Source organism: Silene latifolia, chromosome Y, assembly GCF_048544455.1.
Source record: "Silene latifolia isolate original U9 population chromosome Y, ASM4854445v1, whole genome shotgun sequence".
In the NCBI taxonomy this organism is placed as follows: domain Eukaryota; kingdom Viridiplantae; phylum Streptophyta; class Magnoliopsida; order Caryophyllales; family Caryophyllaceae; genus Silene; species Silene latifolia.
The window spans coordinates 309,117,470-309,142,186 of NC_133538.1; the positions used below are offsets into that span (position 1 = coordinate 309,117,470).

General features: G+C 36.7%; 1 protein-coding gene across 1 annotated transcript; it reads right to left on the bottom strand.

Annotated features, from left to right (window-relative positions):
- Positions 1-251: 251 nt before the first annotated feature.
- LOC141631143 (uncharacterized) lies at positions 252-1,115 on the bottom strand. The gene has a single exon (XM_074443852.1). The coding sequence runs from the start codon at positions 1,113-1,115 to the stop codon at positions 252-254; it is 864 nt and encodes a 287-aa protein (XP_074299953.1).
- Positions 1,116-24,717: the final 23,602 nt, after the last annotated feature.

Genomic DNA, 24,717 nt, shown 5'->3' on the forward strand with positions numbered 1-24,717 from the left:
GGGGATTTTGTGGCAAGAATGGAGAATATGCTACTTTTGATTTCCTCCCTCGTCACAGGCTTAAGTTAGATCTGGTGATGCTGTGTATTAATGAGCTTACCAGTTCTGACAGTAGGAAAGTGCACAGGTGCTGTACTCTTACAAGTACCCAGGAGTGGCTCATAATAGTCCAGGAAAGCATGTTCAACATCTTTGAAATTGGAATGAAGTATGCCATCTTTATCCTTAATTTGAAGTACTTTGTTTTGCATCTATCTGGCATTGATTTGGGAGTGAAAGAACTGGGTATTTTCATCACCTTCTTGCAGCCAATTGATTTTTGCTTTTTGACTCAAGAAGCTATGATAAGCATTACTCATGTGCCTATAGTCATCAGATGCTTCCTGTTCTTCAGCAAGGATGACCAAGTTAGTAGGATCAAGGTTCATCCTCTCTTGTAAGTTATGAAGTCTGAGTTTAGCAATTCCCGCAGCTTTGCCTATATCAGAGTAGCCATGCCTGTTTAATTCTCTCAAAGGCTTCTTAAGAGCTTGCAGTTTTTTAACAACCTTAAACATTGCAGTACCAGCTATGGGAGACTTCCACTTCTCATGGATTAGAGCTTTAAAGTTAGGGTCCTGCCCCCACATACAAAAGTATCTAAAATTATGCTTTCTTTGAGGAACAGCCCTCCTATAGCACAGACAAGGATTATGATCATACAATCCTTCAGGTAGGAAATAAGCATAACATTCAGGGTACTGTTGCATCCAATCAATATTTACCATGAACCTATCAAGATGAGAGAAAACCCTGGAATTGGGTTCATGCTTGTTGTTCCATGTATATCCTCCCTGTCCTTTGATATCTACTATTCCACAATAATCCACACAATCCCTAAAGTCAGATATATCACTCCACAAAACAGGTCTTCCTTCTCTTTCATTAAAATGTAGTAGACTGTTGAAATCTTCACATATACCCCAGGCTCCAGTGTGATTGTCCTTAATAGCCCTCAAATCCCTCCATAATTCCCTCCTATAAATTTCATCATTGTTGCCATAAACTACAGTGAATAAGAAACAATCACCAGAAGATGTTTCCTCCACTCTAAAAATAATTTGTTGGGAAGACATGTGAACAAGGTTAACATTGAAAGATGAGTTGATCCACAAATTGATTTTTCGGCCTTCACCTTTTGCAGTTGTTTAAGGATCGAGTTTTTGGGAACCCTGGGTTGAGTGTCCATGTCCGGGACGACTTAGTCATTTGTTGTTGGATAGGCTGTTGAAATGTTCGGATTCTGGTAGGGGCGTCCGGACCGGGTGAGCTGACCGATCTCTTTTTCTTGTTTTCCCTTTCCTGGAACAATGTAGACATCCTCGGAATCATCTCTCCAGATACCGTTGATTTCGGGATCGCGAGGGTACCTCGGAGGGGTATTCCTCGACGGGTAGTTTTTGTAGGGGAAGTTCTTGTGGGGGTAGTTTTTGTGGGGTTGATTATTGTGGGAGCAATCCTATCTGGTCATTGGAGTTTTGGGTGCTTGGAGGACCCTCCCTTGGACGTGGTGTTGGTGTTGGTGGGTTGAAAATTGATACCGTCGTCAGGTAGCAAAAATAAATACCTAGCTACTACTAACGGATGTTAGCGGTAAGTAGGGTCGATCTCCACAGGGAGGCGGTCATTATCTACTTGTCTATTCGGTCTCTCTACGGTCACAAGTTGGGGGGTTTGAAATGTTTGAACTAAACTAAATAAGATAAAGGTAAGAGAAATAAGGATAAGAGAAATTAGCAAGAGAAAGAGGAAACTAGGATGTCGGTTCATCAATGAACGTCAGTCAATTGTAGTTAAAGTCACAGATTAGTCGATGTGTCGGTCTAAGGGGAAACGAATATCTCCTTTCGGTCTCAATTCGCCCTAAATTGCTATAAGCTTAACTTCCGCCCTCACTAAAGCATCCTATTGCTCACTGCAGGTCTCACCCCTTCCAACCTTCCGGTCTAGGTCAAGGCTTACCAAAGTTAAATAAACTAATTGCGTCGACTCAACTAGCAGGATACAATTATAGCAGTGATTAACAACATAGACTAAAATAACTACAACAAATCTATAAACCTAATTAGCAATTAACAACAGTCCATCGAATCACCTAATCCTAGTAGAGAAATTAGCTAGACATAATAAAGGGAATAGCAAATGGTAAAAGAATAAACATTACATAAAGAGAGGAAAAGAGAGAGGAGAATTACAGAGTAAAATCCGGAAAGCAGAGAACAGTATAAAAGTAACAGGGAAAAAGTATTGTAAAGTAGTGTATGAGATAGGGAAGAGAATTACAAATGACATCCCTCTTCCTATTTATAAGAAAATAAAACTTTTATTTAACCTAATGACGGATTAAAGTTAAAAAGGCCCGAGTCCAGTAGAAACCACTCGATCGAGCCCTTTTAAACTACTCGATCGAGTAAAATAAAGCTCAAACCACTCGATCGAATAGAAAATCTACTCGATCGAGTAAACCCTAAAATTCAACTACTCGATCGAGTAGAAAAAGGACTCGAACGAACATAATTGTACTCGATCGAGTACTTTCCAGCGAACAATTCCTGCTTCGCACACTGAACTTCAAACGGCTGCCATTTCTTCGTTACTTGGTCAAACAGGGCGATTCCGGTGATGTTGGAAACCTAAGAGAACAAAATTTCATCCCCATTTAAAATTACCTGAAAATACATTGTAGAACTCGAGATATGGCTTTTCAAATTAGGCACTAACAATTTGAAGTTCTTCCTTTGCTCGCCTAGCTATTTTTCTTCTTTGCTCATCTCAAAATAGCTACATTCCCGCTCCAAATTCACTCTTCCTCCAAATGCATGCTAAACGGACGGTAAAAGGCTCGATTTCACTACTTTCTAGTCCATTCCTGCAAATAGAACAAAACAAACCAAAGTAGCATATTCAGGGCATTTCATAGCTTTAAACTACGATAATAGTGTTGGAATATGTGTCCTCCGACAATAATGCGATCACAATTGTCAATCATATTGATCACATGTTTAAATCTCATTTTAAGAATACGTAAAGGATGATTCATTTTATAGTCAACTGATCAACATTAATCGGTAACGATTGGCTTGCTAGAGTTTAACGTTACTGTCGTGGGACGGTGGTGGTCAGTTGATCCCTTAAGGTCACACCTAAAGGATGATGCCCTTATCTGTAAAGTTGATTAAGTGTATGATGATACAAGTTGATCAATTCCTTAAAGTTGAATAATTCATTTGTGAGAGAGAATATTGATATCTTATTGTAATGGGATTAAATAAGATTTATTTTAGTAATTGAAAAGACGTGTTACTAAAATTGTTTATTGTTTGTGAAACAATAGAGATATGAATGAATGGTTAATTATAATTACAAGATGTGTGTGAATTATAATTAGATGACCCATTTTATTTATGTGATCAAGTACCACTAGTCAATTTATTGTATGTAATTTAATTAATTTATAAAATGATATTTATGTGATAAATATGCATTAAATTAATTAATAACATGTAACATGCTACATGTGACATATTGTGTGACAATTGACAAATTGACAAAATAAAATGATAGTCTATTTTATGGAGGATGGACCGAAATATGGAAGGAGTGTTAGTGGGTTTTGGTTGTTTTATTTTATTTAATAAAATGGCATGATGATGCCTACCTACAACTAGCTTTACACCTACTCTTACACATCTTACACATCTTACACATCTTTTCTTGTGAAGACAAAAAGAGAAAAGAAGATGCCCTTAGTTGGACTACTCCAACCGTGCTCCTCCTTCACTTTAAGAGAGAATTAGTTCTCTTATTTCATTCTTACATTATCACATGCAAAGTTCATGCATTATTCTCTTTTCTCTCTTTAATCTTTATCAAAACATGATATTTTTGATCCAAATTGTTCATAAAAGATTACTAAAATTATTAATGTAATATATGAGTGTTAGTAATGAATTTTAAGATAAACTACTAAACTAATATCTAGCTTATATTATTTAGTGGGGATAAGGGATAATCTTGGGTGCAATCAAGAGGAGAATCTCTACTTTCGGATTTTTGGAGGATCATCCTAATATTCAGTATAGCTCAAGAACAAGTGAGGTAGGAGACTTCATTTGTGCCCATATAGCCGAAAATACAATTGTAAGGAACCGATTTTTCTTCAGCCTTGTATTTGATTTGCATGCATAAGATCTTTAAGTTTTTATGACTAAAACATTAAACCTAAAATATGTGATATTTAAAATATGATTTCTAACAAGTGGTATCAGAGCCTTAGGTTGTTTCCATGCAAATCGGTTATAGTTTTTCCGAGTTATACGATTAACAAATAAAACTTATAAATTTGTGTTTATTGTGATATATCACGAAATAAATTATGCATGTTAAATTTTCTGGTCCTAAGTGATTTTTAGGACATTTTGGTTTATTTATGGATTTTATTGTTCATTTTATATAATATTGGCATTAAAATGTGATTTTTATGATAAAAATATCATTTTTGGACGAAAATTAGCTAAACTTCGATTTTTCAAGTGGTTTTTGGGTATGTTTTCAAATATGTTATCTACTGATGGCCTGTAAATTTTCATAATAAAATGCGTTGTTATGCTCGAAATATGGATTTTTCAAGTTAAAATCAAATTTAAATGGAAAAATAGGCTAATATGAGTAATATTTCGAATTTGGTCATAGAAATTTAGTATGTTGTCATATGCAATTTTACAAGATGTGTGTAAAATAATTGGCTATAATGAAGTCTTTATGCATGATTTATGAATTTTTGATGAAAAATAACATAAATAGTGACTTTAATTATTGAAAAATTGCTAAAACATACTCCATGACTAAGGAAAAACGTCACATGTTGCATTTTATCACCTATTTCAGATCTAAAAGTGAAAAGTTGATAAAAATAATTTTTCTCCTATTTTTATGGTGATAATTGTTAAAATCGATAAACCGCAACATTGTTTTCCTCGATAAATTTTCGAAATTTTTAACCTAAGTTTTGAATATTATGAGTGTCATGGTTTTTTTTCCAGAATGTTCATGAGTTTAAATTTCAAAGTTTGAAATTTTTTAAAATTTATATGATTTATTTGAAGTTTATGGCATTTTATTGTAATTTTGAGTCCATTTATGAACAATTTTAAGAAATCTAGGTTAATTATTGTCAAATGTTAGTGGAGACTAATTTTGAGTCCTAAGAAGGTTAAGGTAATTAACTTGTACATAAATATGATTTTATGTAATTATTGTGATTTTAAAAGGTTAAATCACGCAAATCCGTAAAAACCGATTAATATACGATATTGGCTCCTTAAAGGCGATGTAGCATAAAATTGGGCATGTTTATACATATTATAATGCTGAATTTTATTTATGATTGTCGTAATTTTATTTTATGTAATTTTTGAATTATGTAATTTTACTTAGTATGGCCTTAGTTTTTAATTGATATTGCCCGAAATGTATGGGAATATCGATTCGGTTGTAATTTATTGTGATCTAGTATCACCGTTTTGTAATTTAATAGATTTATTTTATTTTAATTACAAATGTATAATAGGAAATTATGTAATTTGTTATGTAATTTATTTATTCCGGAGTTCCTTGAAGACGGTGCCACTCGAGAAGGCGATCCATCAAAGAGAATGTTGCCTTGAAATGCGTGCCAAGAACGAAGTTCAAGAGACCATAGGAGTTGGTTTCCGAATTTGTAATAGTTTATTAGATTTACTATTTTAGGAAGGCCATACTAGGATTTTATATTTATGCTTTGCATTTTATTTATATATGTTGCATGCATCGCTAAATCGCCATAACTAAACATGCATTTTAAATCAAGTTTATCGACCGTGTCAATTACACTTATCGTAGTTCACCGCTTTAGTTCACTTAAAACGTGATAGATAATAAATTGACATGACCTCTTGCTAAAATAAACAATTGAGACTTAGCCTTACCAAAAAGTAGAAACCATGAAAACCTATTTCATGAGGGAGTGCGCTCGGCCACACCGGGGTACAAACCTTGTTACGTAGGGGAAGTGGGTGATAAATGTCTATTCAACGAATTCATGTTGATAAGGGATGAATCGGCTACACCGTGCCGAAGTTGATGTGGATTTGGATCATGGACACATTTATTCGAAATTTGGGTTGAACTCAACAAAAGTATTGATAAGGGATGAATCAGCCACACCGTGCCCTTATCGGACGTGTTTTGGGCTAAAGATAAATGTTAATGTAATATTATCGACCAAGAGTTCTAAAAGTAGAATCGATTAAAGAGTTAATCCACCGAGTTATATTGATAAGGGATGAATCGGTCACACCGTGCCCAAGTTAATATGAATTTGGATCTTGGAATCATTTATCATAGTTGGGTAGAGGTCACTATGTAAATACTTTACTTATTATTTACAAGTATTAATAAAACGATAAATGTTAAGTTTTCCACTATTCCGTTATCATATTGTTCTATTTCTTTACCACAATTCATATACGATATCATTTCGATTTTTGATTCAAATCTCCATTAAAACATCGTAACTAAAGACAAAATTTGAATTTTTCTTCTAAAAACCTCGTATTATGCATTGTAAGGATCTCTTGTGAAGAGTATAGATAAAAGTTATTCGTGATCAAAAGGGTTTTTGATCCTTGACTAACATATCTACTTACAATGAAATGTTTCTCATATCCTTAATTAAGTTAAGTACTTTGAAACGTTACATCATTTTGGTAACTAGATTTGTTTGAAATCAAAATTGACCAAAATACCGCAACCACTTCAATGAAAGTTTTTAGACTAAACAAACGAATGAAGAGTAGTCTTCATGAATTTCAATTTTTGCTTCTCCTAGCAAAGACTCATTGAAATAAGTGGGAGCATTCTCTTAAACCGTTAAGAAAAGGATAAGGTTTTAAAGAAGTAAAATTAGAATGGAATTGATACAAGGTAATGTTAAAAGTAAAGTTATTGAGAATAACGATACTAAACCTATCAATCCCGACCGATAAAGTTTCCATTGTCTTAATTATTGGACGCTAGAAAGGAAACTACCCCAAATTATTGAAGAATCAACAAGTTAGTTGTGGGACATCTAATGGGACCTTCTTCTTTAAATGTTTATTTGATTGACATAAATTTTGCTAATACTAATTCGTCAATATTAGAAACCGATGGTGGTTTTCATCATTGTATTTGATACACTACTACAAATTTAGGCAACTACAACGCCCCTTTAACAACGATTATTCACGAAAATCACAATAGACGTTGTAGAATGTATGGCGCGAATTTTACTAAAATCAATTACAACGGGTATAGTTATAAAAACCGTTGTTATTATTTTTAACAACGGGTCACACATGCGGAACCGTTGTTAATAATTTGGCGCAAAATTGGCGCAAAGTTAGTGAAAAGTAATCACAACGGTTACTTTTGAAACCCGTTGTTAAAACATATTTAACAACGGGTGTTTTTTACAACCGTTGTTAAAACTTATTTCACAACGGTTGTTGTTTAATAACCGTTGTCAATACCTTCCATACTATAAACCACACAAACAGAAGTCTGCTTGCCCACAAAACACAACCCTTAATACACAAACACAAACACAGCAGACAAACAAACACAAAACACATACACACTCTCTTTCTCTCTTTCTCTATTTCTCTCTTTCTCATCGTCGCTTTATCTTCTCGCCGTCATTGTGATTTCATCGTCTATTACGTTCTGTATTTATCAGGTAAATCTCGCCGTCCTTTGCATCATCGTCATTATTTTCTTTTTCTATTTATTTCTTTTGCATATATGTGTTTTTATCGACCATTATGTTATTTGTTTAAGTATTGTTCGCATAATTAGTTACTAAAACAATGAAGAAGCAAGATGAAGAAGTAAGATAAACATAATTAATATATATATATATATATATTTATAAATACATAAATTAAAAAAAAATTACATATGTAAAAATGCAATTCTTATATTTTCATGGAGGATCTTATTGTGCTCTATCGTATCCATCCTCTCCTCCTTGGCTATTTGGAGGTTCCGTTCAGCATTTGCTATATCGTCATATAGCCGCAATCGCTTTGCTCCGTCAAGCCATCTTCTTTGGCGTGCTTCAGTGCGGATCGAGCTTCCGCAAGGTAGCTCCTGAAACTTTCCTCAATATGGAGGAACCGGCGGATGAAGTTGTTGTTGTTCTCGATCATGGTAAGAGTCTTTAGGATGAAATCATTCATTTTCTTAGAGTTTTTTGAGTTTGATTTGAAAGATTAAGTAGAGTTTGTTTTAACGTACAGTTAGAGTTTGGAGATGAATATATGAGATAATGGAAATGTTAGTTGAGATATGCAATGTATTTATACTAAGCAATGTGTGGGTTGAGTTAATTGCTTTTTAATTAATATATATGTTAGGAAGTTGTGCCATAATCATCATCATCTCTCTCAATAATGCTGCTTCAAATCCTATTACTAACCCTTCTCATTCCATATTATCCGTTCATATGTACAGTGAATGTCAGTAATAATGCATGCATTGGAATTCTAACAGGCCGTAATTATGCATGCATCTAGTAATATTTAATTTATTTTTTTTTTTATTTTTTAAGAACAAACAACAACGGTTATTTTAAAACAACCCGTTGTCTTTAGTTATAACAACGGTTTTGTATATTACAACCCGTTGTTATAACTTTCCCCCCAAAATTGAGTCACACTTTCCACAACGGGTTTTTATACATAAAACCGTGGTTAATAGTTTTAACAACGGTTTCCTTAAGTAAACCAACCGTTGTTAAAACCTTCTACAACGGACGCTTTAACAACGTCCACTTTTTTATATAACAACGGTTTTTGACCGTTGTTATAGCCTGTATCTGTAGTAGTGATACATAGGATGATTAGAATATGACGACTAGCAACAATGATGTTGAGAGATAGAGTCATTGTGTACTCAATCTAGTTTTTGGGTTTGAAGTTATACTTAATTGTGACTATTAAGTGCATCAACTCTAAATAAGAATATAAACTTGTTAAGATACAAAAGAGGTTTCACTTTTGTGACCCTATACACCATGATTTGATGTATGGCTAGCCCATTATCAAGGTGATTATATTCTAAACCAAACTAGAATGACATATCATGTAGATGATACAAGACTCAAATTGGTAACCCAAGATTAAACCTTAGATTCTGGAATGATGAACGCAAAGAGTTATCGAGTACTCTTGAAACCATTTAATCTTATGGTATATGCGTATCTTGTATTCAAAGCAAGATGTCTCATGCCTTTTGGTTGAAAAGGAGATCGAGGTTGTAAATCATTGATCCAAATAGGTTGATCATTTTCTTTTACCAACAATTTAGGTTGACACTAATGTGTTCACTTAATAAGGTAAATAGAAAAATCCTTGAAGAAGATCAAAGAGTTCAAAGAATCACGATCTAGTCGTGATGGGATTATCAAAGTGAAGACTTTGATATAAGCCAAATGAAATGTGATATAGTATCACAAGTTAATCTCTCTTAACACACATTATGGGATAATGTGTGGTTGGATAAGAAATCAAACGCTATTCGATATGGTTTGGACTTCAATCAATTACTTTAAGTTACTTGATCCTTTTGGGGATTTTATCATTTTGTCTAAATTGTTTTTCCACTAAATCTAAAACGAATCACATGAGATATGAAATGGTAGGGTACCATGTTTTTAAGTTTTCAAAAGAAACAAATGCTCATTTTTCCTTATTATAATCACGAGTACAACGGGTTTGTGGCTCGTGAAGCTGTCTTTTTAGAATACAAGTTTATTTCTAGAAGACAGAGTGGGTTAAATTATTCAAGAGCCACACAAGAATGTTATGTCGCAAGAAACTGGTCTTTCTTGGCTACATGAGACGTTTTGTGTAAGACGTTGTTTCTTCAATCCCTAGGAGGTTAAAGTTATCACTTGTTGAATATGATGAATTAGTGTTACTTTTAGAAAGTAAATAGCTTGTAACTTACAAAGAAATTGTTTGATTCAAGTTGATTACTTATGGAAAGTAATGAACATATGACTTACATGAGAGTGTTTAAGTCATAACTCAATACAAGGCTTAGAACAATGAAAATCCGTAATAAATTCCAAGTCAATTGTTAGATATCAAAGCTTGATTGGCGGCAAAGGGTTTTGCACTAGTTGAAATGCTTAAGTCTATTTGGATCTTCTTAGGGATTGTGTTTCATTATGATGATATACATATAGCAAGTGAATCTAAAACCCACTTCTTCAATTAGAAGGAATGTATTCAATACATGTCTTGTGTTTTATAGATTCTTACAATCCTAAGATCATGTGCAACTTAAGAGATGGTCTTAAGTAGGACATCAATGAGTTGGAATCAACATTTTGATCATGTGATAAAACATTTCTCGATAAGTCGAGAAGTTGTGTTTATACATGAAGTTTAGTGGGAGTTACGGAAATTTTAGTAGTCTTATATGTGGATCACATATTAATCATTGCGAATGATTTAAGACTTTTGGAGAAATATAGTACATCTTTAATATCCGGATTTATGGAGATAAATCTACATGATATTAATGTCAAATAAGGAGTCTTATGTTGATAAGATTCATGACTAGTTCAATCGAATTGAACATATTTGATTGATTCCATTTGCTTCCGTTGCCGAATCAATTAAATAGGAAATGATGTATAACACTTCATATACTTTGAGTATGATGAATTGTTTCAAATCGAATTTAAGTAATAGTTACCAAGTAAGCCATAAAGATTACCCTTAAGTGCTTGCAGAAGCATTAAGGATGTAACGCAAAGTGTTTTTGATGCAATTTTGTGTAAGGGTGTTACCCAAATGACAATTGACAATTGAGATTGCGCATGGTTTCCGACAAAACCATAATCAAAACACATTAGGATGGTTTAGGAACTATTGTGGCTATGTTATTTAAGAAATAGATTTGCTTGAATCGTTCTAGGCAATAAAGAACAATGAGAGATATTTACAACGGAAATTGAGTGCACTTGCAATCATGAGATGTGCAAGAAGGATGAGTCCCGCACAATGTGAAAACAGTGGGAGCTGTTCTAAGGCTAGATGGCCTATGTCTAGATTGGATCTAGACACGTACTCAAAAATTTTTGTAATGCAAATGTATACATTACGAGAGGAAAACAAGTATGTAGCAAGGTTGAGCAGGGAGATGCTAAAACCTACTTAGCAAGGCCTAATCATAGGCTAAACATGATGAGTCATGTCATTTCAATTGAATTGAAATGAACAACTACATACAAGATCAAATTAGATTATAGAATATGAAATAGTAATCAGGCATTGACTATTCATATGTGATAATCGCATTTGTCGTTAGAGTTTTTACTTTAAAAACTCTTTTCTTGTACTTTGTTACATCCAAACGGGTTGTAGAGACAATATTGAACCCCGTTAAAGTGAACCCGGATTAACATAGTATTCGCCCATAGTCACTTGTATGAGGTGACGTCTCGAAGTGACTAGAGTGTGATGCGATTGATGGCAAGTTCAAGTGCCAAAGAGTCATGTGAGATGACTAGTCGATCACATAGGCAGACTGTTAGGAACACTTTGTCGGGCAGTGACCGCTTATAGAGTTCTGGCAAATTTATAAAGCTTGGTCGTGGCGAGAGCTACTATAGTATTCTAATGAGTCGATTCTTTTGACTTAAGACTATTCACCTATTGTGGTATGGTTTCAAATTAGCTTTGATTTATGTTACTACGACCTTCGTAGATGGGGTCAAATGGGCATATTGTAGGTTATGATGGCTTTGGCTAGTCTAAGGGAATAGTGCGATAAGAATTGTCCACCCCTTTGTCAGGGTTAAAACAATATCTCAGGGCCACTCGAGGAGTAATGAACTGGAAATGCGTGGCCACGCTCAGAAGATTTCTATGGTAGAAAATTACGGTCAATCAGTTATTCTCCAGATCGAGGAAACCACTCTCGATGTGATCACTTGCAAGTACGACCTGAAAGACACCTTGCATTGAGTGGGAGATAGTAATAGGACAAGATAATTGGTGACGCACACTTGTCTAGGACAAGTGGGAGATTGTTGGAATATGTGTCCTCCGACAATAATGCGATCACAATTGTCGATCATATTCATCACATGTTTAAATCTCATTTTAAGAATACGTAAGGGATGATTCATTTTATAGTCAACCGATCAACATTAATAGGTAACGATTGGCTTGCTAGAGTTTGACGTTATTGTCGTGGGACGGTGGTGGTCAGTTGATCCCTTAAGGTCACACCTAAAGGATGATGCCGTTATCTGTAAAGTTGATTAATTGTATGATGATACAAGTTGATCAATTCCTTAAAATTGAACAATTCATTTGTGAGAGAGAATATTGATATCTTATTGTTATGGGATTAAATAAGATTTATTTTAGTAATTGAAAAGACGTGTTACTAAAATTGTTTATTGTTTGAGAAACAATAGAGATATGAATGAATGGTTAATTATAATTACAAGATGTTGTGAATTATATTTAAATGACCCATTTTATTTATGTGATCAAGTATCACTAGTCAATTTATTGTATGTAATTTAATTAATTTATAAAATGATATTTATGTGATAAATATGCATTAAATTAATTAATAACATGTAACATGCTACATGTGACATATTTTGTGACAATTGACAAATTGACAAAATAAAATAATAGTCCATTTTATGGAGGATGGACCGAAATATGGAAGGAGTGTTAGTGGGTTTTGGTTGTTTTATTTTATTTAATAAAATGGCATGATGATGCCTACCTACAACTAGCCTTACACCTACTCTTACACATCTTACACATCTTTTGTTGTGAAGACAAAAAGAGAAAAGAGGATGCCCTTAGTTGGACTACTCCAACCGTGCTCCTCCTTCACTTTAAGAGAGAATTAGTTCTCTTATTTCATTCTTACATTATCACATGCAAAGTTCATGCATTATTCTCTTTTCTCTCTTTAATCTTTATCAAAACATGAGATTTTTGATCCAAATTATTCATAAAAGATTACTAAAATTATTAATGTAATATATGAGTGTTAGTAATCAATTTTAAGGTAAACTACTAAACTAATATCTAGCTTATATTATTTAGTGGGGATAAGGGATAATCTTGGGTGCAATCAAGAGGAGAATCTCTACTTTGGGATTTTTGGAGGATCATCCTAATATTCATTATAGCTCAAGAACAAGTGAGGTAGGAGACTTCATTTGTGCCCATATAGCCGAAAATACAATTGTAAGGAACCGATTTTTCTTCACTCTTGTATTTGATTTGCATGCATAAAATCTTTAAGTTTTTATGACTAAAACTTTAAACCTAAAATATGTGATATTTAAAATATGATTTCTAATAAATAGCATAGAAATACGTGCATAAAAAGGCCAAAACGGACTAAATAAAATGCACGTATCAAAAACCAACCGGTGGTAGGCGTCCTCAAGACGGGTATTACTTTATGAGAAACTGGATATGGCTTCTTCAACCTGCTGGAATATGGTGAGCATGGTTACGGCGCTGATTACGAACATCCCGTCCGGGGTGTCTTTTTTCAAGTCATTCACCTCGTCTTCAATAGGTAGGATGAGGTGTGAGCAATCCAGAGTTGGCTCGTCATTAGAGATGGCATGGATTCCCAAGGGGTTTGCCTTGTTATTTGGTTTTGTTGGCGGAGGTAGTGGTAATTCTCGTTTCTCAATCATGTCCTGAATGGCGTGCTTCAGTTTGAAGCAGGCTTCCGTGTCATGACCTTTACCCTGGTGGTATTGGCTGTAGGCATTTGGATTCCTGAAACGGGTTTTCTTGGCCACGGACGGGTCAAGAGTGGGTCCAATCGACTGTAGTTTCCCTTGGTCCATAAGTCTTTTTAGGGTACTGGCATAGGTTGTTCCCAAGTTTGTGAATACCCTTTGAGGACGCTCAGTTTTCTTTGTGGTTGGCTCGAGGAGATTGACCTCATCAATTTTGTTTGTTTGACCATAAGGACAAGATCCGGTTGACGTAGATCCCTGATAGCCCCTACCGGTGGTTTTGGCTAGAATGCCCTTGAGGAGGTCGTCTTCAATGCGGGTTCCGAGGATTTATAGGTCCTGCAATGTTTTGATGTTTTGAAACCTCAGTAGGTTGGCATAAACTGGACGGAGGTTGTTGACAAACTTCTCCACCAGAGTTGATTCACTCGGCTTACAGACCAATTGGGTGCTTACCCTCCTCCAACGGGTTAGGAATTCTGTGAACCCTTCGTTGTTATTCTGAGTTAAGACCTCAAGAGTACAGGTGTTGGCTTGGACTTCGACGTTGTCGGCATACTGTTTGGCGAATTCGACGGCGACTTCATCCCAAGTGGTAATGCTCTTGGGGTCGAGGGAATAGTACCATTGATGAGGAATCGGTTCCAGGGATGACGGAAAGATCCGGGTAAGGAGCATGTAATCCTTGAAGGCCCGAATGTGATTGAGTGGGTCCTCTACCCCCTTAAACTTGGGTACATCAATCAGAGTAAAGTTGTCGGGTAGTTGATCCCCAACGAGTTTGAATATTCGATTGTTCTTAAGGTGGATGTTGTTACCACGGGCTAGGATTTGTTCCTCCAAGAGCTTGAGCATTTTGTCAGTTTCGGTCAAAAGCGGAGTGTTGTGTTCTCCGGTTTCCTTATTTTCCAAGGTGTTGATACGGGTCTCGACACGGTCCAAGGTGACCTTAAGAGCGGTGAGTAGGCTGGCTAGCTGAGCAGTTGTGAGATCTCTGTTGTCATCGTTGTTGTTGGATGAAGCTGAAGGCCCTGCCATGGCTCTGAGGCAGAAAATGGCTCTGAGGCAGAAAATGGCTCATGTTACATCCCAATCCGACACGGTTTAACGACCAAAACCAGACAACACGAAAGACGGAAAGACACTTTGGACTCAACAATACAAGGGCAACCGTGTGTGGTGCCTCGGTGCTGCCTCGATTTATAACATGATGGTGTTGACCGAACTTTGATTCACGTTCAACGTGACGGTGTGATGCCGTTGAACGAGTCTCAAGGTGAGATGGCTCATAAGTAAAGACCCATAAGTATGTTTTCTTTGACTCGATAGACACGAGGTGGAATTAGAATGGTGGACTGAATTTTTCTAAAATAGATATTTTCAAAAAGATTCATTTGTCGCTTTATGGACGGCTTCCGAAGAATAGGGATCTTCAAAAGTCGATCAGTTGAAAAGTTTTCTTAAGTTTGTTTTCGAAAGACGGTTTAAGTTTGAGTTGCGGCGGCTCTGAAAACAATGTACTGTTTTCGAAGACAACCTTGAAATTCAATATCGTGTGTTTTGAAAATCGGGTTTTGAAGGTTTGAAAAGGTTTTGGTCCCGGGGACGGTGTACGACCCTCAGGATCTGAAAAGCCTCGAAAAAGGGTGTGTGTCATTTTCGGATTTTGAAAGAGCCATTGTGTCGGCGCGAGACGGGTTAAAACACCTGTCTTGACGCGGCGATTATTACGGCGTAAAAAGGTGTTTTTGAAATGGTTGTAAAAAATCGGGTTTGAAAATCGTCATTACGACGGCCTAAAAAGGCGTGCTTTTTGACATGGTTGTAGAAAACCGGGTTTGAAAATCGTCATTACGACGACCTAGGAAGGCGTGCTTTTTTAAAATGGTTGTAAAAAATAGGGTTTGAAAATCGTCATTACGGCGGCCTAAAAAGGCGTGCAACGGTGGGCAAAAGACCGAGGTTTGAAACGGCCATTATAACGGCGCAAAAGTGTGTTTTTGAAAGTTTGAAATGACACGGGAGGACTTATGATCATATAGCACATAAGCACTCACAGTTCATTATATTATGCATAATGTTGACACGGGTTTTGGTTTAAAAGGGTGGGTTACACACCAAGCGATCAAACCGCAATTTTTGAGAGGGATACCAATCAAAAAAAAATGTGTAAGGAGGGTGCCCTAGCCTCGTGCACGAAGGAAATGAAAGCTGTTTGACGAAACAGAAATGTGTAACGCCAATGGTATGCTTGACTCAATCGGGATTCAAAACGCGTGGATGAGAAAAACTCACGCCGAGGAACGAGCCAATTACTTGGTAATGGTTAGGTTGTGGGCCCGGACAAGGAACCCGACTTATGACCGTAATATCAATTAGTGCATTTCAACCAAGACCTCATTCGAGTCTCACCATCTAGGGATCACAAAGACAAGTGTCCTAGTTTTCCCCAGCGGATTCGCCAATCTGTGGACATGGGCCCACCTACGATGCCCGGCCGATCCGTGGGCGCGGCAGCGGTCTTTTGAAAGCCACGCTCGGCGGCGTAAAAATGCTTTTGACCGGATCATTTTAGATCGGTCGGCTTCGTCTCGGTGAAAGGTCTCGAAACGACGCGAGAGATGTTTGGAGTTGCCAACAAGCATTTGTGGGATGCTTGGAACCCGTTCGAATCCACTTTATACCAAGGTCAACTAAGGTCAACCAAGGCAAAAAGCAGTGTTTGACATAGGTACTAAAGATAAGGAGTCGTCCCGCTTTAGCATCCTATCTCTAGAATGAATATCGTTCGCCCTGGATAAGGTCGTCCACTATCCAAAGTTTCTGAGTAAGAGGTGAAGGTACATATTGGGATGCCCTTTAATCAGACACGCAATCCCGCCCGCGGTAGCGGCCTCTACTGATCCATTTTGGTTGGTTAAATGTAAAAGTTGATAAAACGGGTAAATGCATGAATGCGCATCCACAAGTTTAAACCTAACATGTGAGCTTTCTATGTCGGTTGTTTATCCAAATATCAACTAAATGATGTCAAGTTGGATTTAATGTTGATTTGCATGCAAGACAGAAATTAAACATCCATTTACAGAGTTAAGTTTATGGTGCATAACGTGATCCATTTGTCTTATTAGAAAGGCGTTTTGCAAGTACAAAATAAAAGGGGCAGGCTTGCCATTTGATCCATCCTGTATTCGGGTTAACCGATGTCGGGATAGTCCTAGACAAGTGCTGGAAAGAAAGAAGGGAGCCATTACAAGAGGAAAGCAATCAAACCCATACCAAGAAGTGTTGCTTTGGCTCTAAAACTATGATAGATAGAACGGCGTCGAAAAATCTAGTGGTCTATTTTTTTGAGTCGCTCGATTTGGAGTCCGAATGAGCAAATGACGCCTATTTTACGATGTGAACTCGACTAGCCAAGTTGAGCTGCAACTCGCTCGAGTCAGAGCTTAACTCGAGTGACAGAGCTCAACTCACTCGAGTCAACAGTACTTTGACATTTCGCATTTCTACTTAGCTCCCCACTTATCCCTAATTTTGTAACCTCTATAAATACCCCACTTTGTAATCATTTGAGAGAAAGTCCTCTTAGAGGAGGTTAAGTTCTCTTAGATTAGATTAAACCCTCTTAGATTATATTAGATTAGTCTTTTAAGCTTTCCACATTCTACATTAAGACCATAATACCGACTACGAGTTGAGACGTCGGTGAATTCTTTTTCAAACTAAAGACCTCTTAAAGAATGTCAATTTGAAAAAACAAAAAAAAATTATCGTATTCTGAACTTGTAACCAAGAGTTATGTACGGTCAAAAGATGTTTTGCAAGAAAAGAGGGGTACATCTTAGAAAATGAAAAAGTTAAGGGGTATACGAGAAAATATCCTTTGTTCTTTCATTTACATCTTCAATAGTTTACATATTGGATTTCTTGGGTATGTATTTGAAGACTAAGTGACAAGTCTCCATCGTTATGCAAGGATCCACTTTCGTTCATGTTCATCTGTACATATTAAGTTGGTATACTTATATTTCCCTTTAATCCTTTGTTATTGCTTGCTTTATATCATCATGCTTAGTTTATACTCTTTGTTTGTTGTTGTTTTCATCGTTCTTTCTATGATTAGTGAGTAGTAACCTTGCTAGAGTTAATAGAAAAGTAGCGGGGTGATTAAAGGGTGAATCTATGCTTGTTTTAGAGTATCAAAATGGATCTATTGTTGTGGTTCCAAATAGTGAACATGTTATGTTTGATGAAAATCATGATTGACAACCTTGCATGAATATATATCTATTCAACTTCTCCTATAAGATCAAGAGCCTTAGGAGTAGTTAGACCTTGCATGATGTTGGCGGAAAGACCGGGTGTACGCGAGAGCTAACCCGACACAACCTAGGTGGGACCGTAAGATCGAGATCCTCGGTCCTAATCTGCCTACATCATTGACTCAATTTAGACTCACATGTGTAAACTCCTTTGATTACCTCTAGGAACCCATGACACCCTGGTGCTTTTACTCAATTGTTTACATCTTGTTGTTGTTGTTATTGTTTAAATTCATTAGTTTAGTTTAAAACAAATCTATTAATCATGACACTTGCATAAATTAAAATAGATAAACTTATAACCCAAAGCACATCGTCCCGTAGATCGACCACGACTTAACCACTTGCATGGATTCAGCAGGCAATATAAATAAGATCCGAGATTAGAATTCATCTAACCTAATTCATTTCTTCTTCTCTCTCTAAAACCCTAAAATCCATCTCACATCTCTTTACAACTTCCATAGCCTCCTTCCATGAAGATTGAGCATGGAATTGAAGATCTTGCACCATTTATCAACTCTCTTAACCAATCTTATATTGTAAGTCAAGATCTCATCTTTTCGTATTTTCTCTTAATCAAACCCTAATAATTGGAGGTCTTGGGGACTTGTTAATTAGTTAATTATAATTAGTGTTCTGGTTAATTAAGGGTTATAATAAAGGATTTCATTTATTAAAAAGATTATGAAATGTATTCTGATGGTAATTGATATATTATGTATGGTGTGATGTTATAGAGGACGGATTCTAGCATGTTACATGTTGCTTATGGAGTTTGCTAAAAGGTAGGGTTTTGCCTACTCGGTTTTAATAGTATGAATGCTTACATATGTCATTATTGTTGTGGGTCTCATAATAATTTTTGGAATTGCATCATATCATGAGATTGGTAATTATGTCTTAAGGAATTGAGGTAATTGTTGGTATATAGAGTCGTGGCATACTTGGGATTTATGGTAATTGAGAAAGTGGTATACTTGGAATAATGTGTTGCATATGTGTCATATATCGTGTTGCGTATGGTGTTACATGTGGATGGTGGTGGTTATTGGTGGATGTTGGTGGAGTTGTGATTGCATGATGGCATTGAGGAGATATGAGACGGTTCGAGACATCATCTCACGCTCAGATCGCTCTTTGGAGTTTCCCACTCCAACAGGACATGCACGTTTATAACTTTAGGAGGAGGGATTCGCGTGGCGTCACGAATATGGCAGGGGTCCGGTTAGCGGCTGGACTCGGTACATCGTGTGTGTCACAAGTAAATTTTTGGTATGCGGTCCGGCTATTGGTGGCGGTGTTGCGATGTCATCACCGTGTTGAGGAGGATTTGGTGTTGAGATTGGAGAAGGAGGTGGGATGTGTGCATGTTTTTGAAAGATCATAGATCCTAATTAGACTCTCTAATAAAAATTCAAATTATCTCATAATTTGTTATTTAGTGATCTATGTAACATGCATGCAATATAAAAGCATATTAATATAAAGTTAGAGGAAATCGGATTTCCTTACAATAGTTTGATGGTGAAAATGGGCACAATCAAGATCTCCTATCTTGATTGATCTTGAGCTAGAAAGAATGGAAGATCCTCCTTGTACAAATCTCTAAATAGAAGATCTCCTTCAAGAAGCACCCAAGAACAAATACGCAATAATCTAACAAATATTAACTAGATATTTTACTAGATATACCCTTGATAATATGTGAATACTAACACACTTAGTATTTTTTTTTTAATCTTTTGTTACTAATAAGCAAAGACTTTATTATTTTTAGAGAGATAAGTGATTTTCTTTCACATGCATTATGTTCAAGTATGAAAAATGAACAAATGAAAGTGTGTTTGATGGAGGGGGAGGCCGGCTCCTTTAGTGGGGAGAGGAGTGTGCTTTTTCCTTTATTCTTATGTCCAATGTGATGACACATAGAATAGAGAAAAAGAAAATGGGGAAGAACAAAAAGCAAAAGTGTAATCATTATGTTTCATGCACAATTACTGATACAATTACACGGTCCAATGCCCTATTTACGGGTATAATTTGGTTCTTATATTTGTCGCACAAATACGTGTAATTTTAATTTAAACATCATTTTATGTTTAAATGCTTCCCGATTAATTTTGTTCAAAACATTTCGTAAATATACGTGTACCGCTACACATATTATTTACGTACTAATATTACTCACATTAATCAATTAGTTCAATTTTAGTGAACTAACAATTAATTAACTAAAACACGTCTCATAAAATTTATTATTCAATTATCGCATAATTAAATAATAACTGCCGCAACTCGAAATCTCTCTAAAAAGATCGACTAACCTTTTAGTCAATAAATCAAGGGACTAAATAAATTGTATCTCATACAATTGATTAGTTGTCAATTGGGGTTTGTTCCTTTAGGTGTGACCGAAAGGGGTCAGTTGATCACCGCCGTCACACGATAATAACATCAAACTGTAGTCAGCCAACCGTTATCGATTTACGTTAATCAACTGACAAGGATCATAAAACAAATATCCTGATGATATTCCTTTAATGAGATTTATGATGTAAACGCACTATTGTGGAGGACACTAACTCCAACAATCTCCCACTTGTCCGACACAAGGTGTGTGATACCAATTCTCTTGTCCGTTTTAATCTCCTACTCAATGCAAGGTGTCTTTCAGGTCGCACTTGCACATGAACATATCGCAAGTGGTTTTCTCGATCGGGAGTGTGACTACAAGACCGGAAAAATGTCCCATATATTACTTCCGAGCGTGGCCACGCATTTATAATCACAACTCCTCGAGCGGCATTGAGATATTGTAACCCAACATGGGTGGACAATTCCTGTATACCCTATCTATCTTTGCTCAATACAGATCACCATGACTCAGAAGATGCCCTTTGGCCTTCTTTCACGACACGACCTAGGACAAAAATCAAAGTCACTCGAAAACTGCAGTGACTTGGATAATAGTCTCCAGTCAAAAGAATCGACTCATAGAAACATCTTCGAGATCCCTGTCATGACCAGGCATCTATAATACAACTAAGGGACTCTATAAAAGGTCACTGTCCAGCAAAGTGTCACACACTCTGCCTATGTAATTGACTAATCATCTCATATGACCTTATGGTTTTGAACCAACCATCAATCGACTTACAATCTAGTCACTCCGAGACGTCACCTCATTAAGTGACCAGGGACAAAATACAATGTTCATCTTATTCACTTGAATAGTGTTCAACATTGTCCCCACAACTTATTCAGATAAACAAGGTATCATAAATTTAGTTACACTAAATGAAAGAATTCATAAATGAATGCTTAAACAATGAATACGATTATCATATATAATAAGTGATACAATATCCAATTATTACATATCCATAATCTAAAGAAATTCTAGTACTCGTCTCAATCCTATTGCGATGACATGACCATCATGCTTAGCCTTTAATAAAGGCTTGGTTAAAGGATCAACAATATTATCGCTTGTCCCAACCTTACAAATGTCTATTTCCTTCATTTCCACATAATCTCTAACAACATGGTATTTTCTTTCAATGTGTCTAGATTTATTACTAGACTTCGGCTCTTTGGCTTGAAAAATAGCCCCACTGTTATCACAATATAGAGTGATAGGATCTTTGGCAGAATGGACTACTCCTAGTCCCTCCAAGAATTGCCGAATCCAAACAGCTTCCTTTGCAGCCTCAGACGCTGCAAGGTACTCAGCCTCTATTGTAGAATCCGCGGTGACACTTTGCTTGAAGCTCTTCCAGCAAACAGCTCCTCCATTTAGCCTAAACACATAGCCGGATTGGGATTTTATATCATCCCGATCGGTTTGGAAACTTGCGTCGATGTAATTTCTTACACGCAACTCTGTTTCTCCTCCAAACACTAGAAATTAGTCCTTCTCAAGTACTTAAGGATGTTCTTTACGGCTATCCAGTGACTCTCATCGGGCTTGGCCTGATAATGACTTTTCATGCTCAAGGCATACACAACGTCAGAACGAGTGCAAATCATAGCATACATGATAGACCCAACAGCGGAAGCATAAGGGACGGTCTTCATGTGTTCAATATCCTTAGGGGTAGAGGGAGACTGTGAGTTGCTCAAAGTGATCCCTTGGCCCATAGGTAGAAATCCTCTTTTAGAGTCTTTCATATTGAACCGGTCAAGAACTTTGTCAATATAAGCTTCTTGACTCAATTCGAGTATCCTCTTGGACCTATCTCTATATATTTGCATACACAAGATTCGTTGTGCCTCTCCCAAGTCCTTCATTTGGAAGTGATTCCCTAGCCACTCCTTAACGGAAGTGAGCGATGGAATGTCATTCTCGATGAGCAATATTTCATCCACATATAGGACAAGGAAAGCAACCTTACTCCCACTAAACTTAATGTATAAACACGGTTCTTCAATACTTCTAGTGAAACTGTATCGTTTAATAACATGATCAAAGCGATGATTCCAACTCCGAGATGCTTGCTTAAGACCATAGATGGACTTCTTGAGCTTACACACCTTCTTAGGGTTAGATGTATCAACAAAACCTTCAGTTTGTGTCATGTACACTTCCTCTTCTAGAATCCCATTCAAGAAGGCGGTTTTGACATCCATTTGCCAAATCTCATAATCATGAAATGCGGCAACCGCTAAGATTATCCTAATAGACCGAAGCATAGCGACTGGAGCGAAGGTTTCATCATAGTGTAGACCATAAACTTGGGCGAAACCTTTTGCCACCAATGTAGCTTTGTTAACATCTATATGTTTATCCACGCCGAGCTTAATTTTATATATACATTTATACTGAAGGGGTCGCACTCCCTCAAGTAAATCCACCAAGTCCCATACTTGGTTCTCGTACATGGAATCCATTTCGGACCACATGGCTTCTAGCCAATGCGAGGAGTCGGGAGTAGATATGGCCGATTTATAGGAAGTGGGTTCATTACTTTCCAAAAGTAATAAAACACCATCCTCTTCGATGTTTCCAAGGTAGCGGTCAGGTGGATTAGAAATCTGACTTGAATTTCTAGGAACAATTACCGTTTCAGAGGAGGAGGGAACGTTATCCTCCACGTTCTCCTCTACCTCATTCTCGGTTTGTGGCTCTCGAACTTCGTCAAGTTCAAATTTTCTCCCACTCTGTCTCCTAGAAATAATCTCTTTTTCTAGGAAGACAGCATCACGAGCCACAAACACTTTGTTCTCGTTTTTATTGTAGAAGTAATAGCCACGTGTCTCCCTTGGATATCCTACAAAAAGACATTTGTCAGACCTGGGTGCAAGTTCATTGTCAGACTTGATCTTGACGTACGCTTCGCAACCCCAAATGCGCATGAATGATAAATGAGGGACTTTCCCTGTCCATATCTCATATAGAGTCTTATCGGCCGCTTTATTCGGGCTTCGATTTAGTGAAAATATTGCAGACAAGATGGCAAAACCCCAAAATGAATCGGGAAGCTCGGTTAGACTCATCATAGACCGAACCATATCTAGTAAAGTTCGGTTTATCCTTTCGGCCACAGCATTTAATTGTGGTGTGCCAGGAGGAGTCCATTGTGATATTATACCACAATATTTTAGGTGTGAATCAACTTCAGAATTTATGTATTCACAACCACGATCGGATCGTAGGGTCTTAATCTTTTTATCCAATTGGTTCTCTACTTCATTCTGAAACTCCTTGAACTTGTCAAAAGCTTCAATTTTGTTCTTCATCAAGTAGATATACCCATATCTACTCAAGTCATCAGTAAAAGTAATGAAGTAGTGAAAACCTCCTCTAGCGGTGATGGTTAATGTTCCACACACATCCGTATGTATGAGAGCCAAAACCTCACTTGCTCATGTCCCTTTTCCCGCAAAAGGTGCACGAGTCATCTTGCCTAAAAGGCAAGACTCGCATATACCATAAGATTCGAAATAAAATTGTTTGAGCACTTTTAATGAAGCAAGTCTCTTAATGCGTCTTTCGTTTATGTGACCTAAACGACAATGCCAAAGGTAGGATTCATTTGGATAACCCGTTTTGAGCTTTTTAGTTTCTACATGATAAACGTCGTTAACATCATTTAAAACATAAATTTATCCAATTGAAATGGCCTTGCCATAAACCAAATCATTCAACGAAAAAGTACAACAATTGTCCTTAATCATAAAACAAAAGCCTTCTGCGTCTAACGCGGAAATGGAGATGATATTCTTAGTTAAAGTTGGTACAAAATAAAACTTATTTAAAAACAACTCTAAACCAGCTAAAGTGAGCAGATAGGTCCCCACGGAAATGGCCGCTACTCTAACTCCATTGCCCATGTGGAGATCCACATCACCTTTTGCTAGTGCTCGCACGTCCCTTAAACCCTGCAAATGATTACAAAGGTGAGAACCACATCCGGTATCTAATACCCAAGTGGAAGTGCAAGCATAACTAACGTCTATCACATAGAGAGAGGAAATCATACCAATAGGCATCACACGCCCTTCCTTGAGGTCCTCTAAGTATTT

Bases quoted from the DNA above. Each gene is read 5' to 3' on its own strand.
- LOC141631143 (XM_074443852.1), bottom strand. From the start codon at position 1,115: ATGTCTTCCCAACAAATTATTTTTAGAGTGGAGGAAACATCTTCTGGT.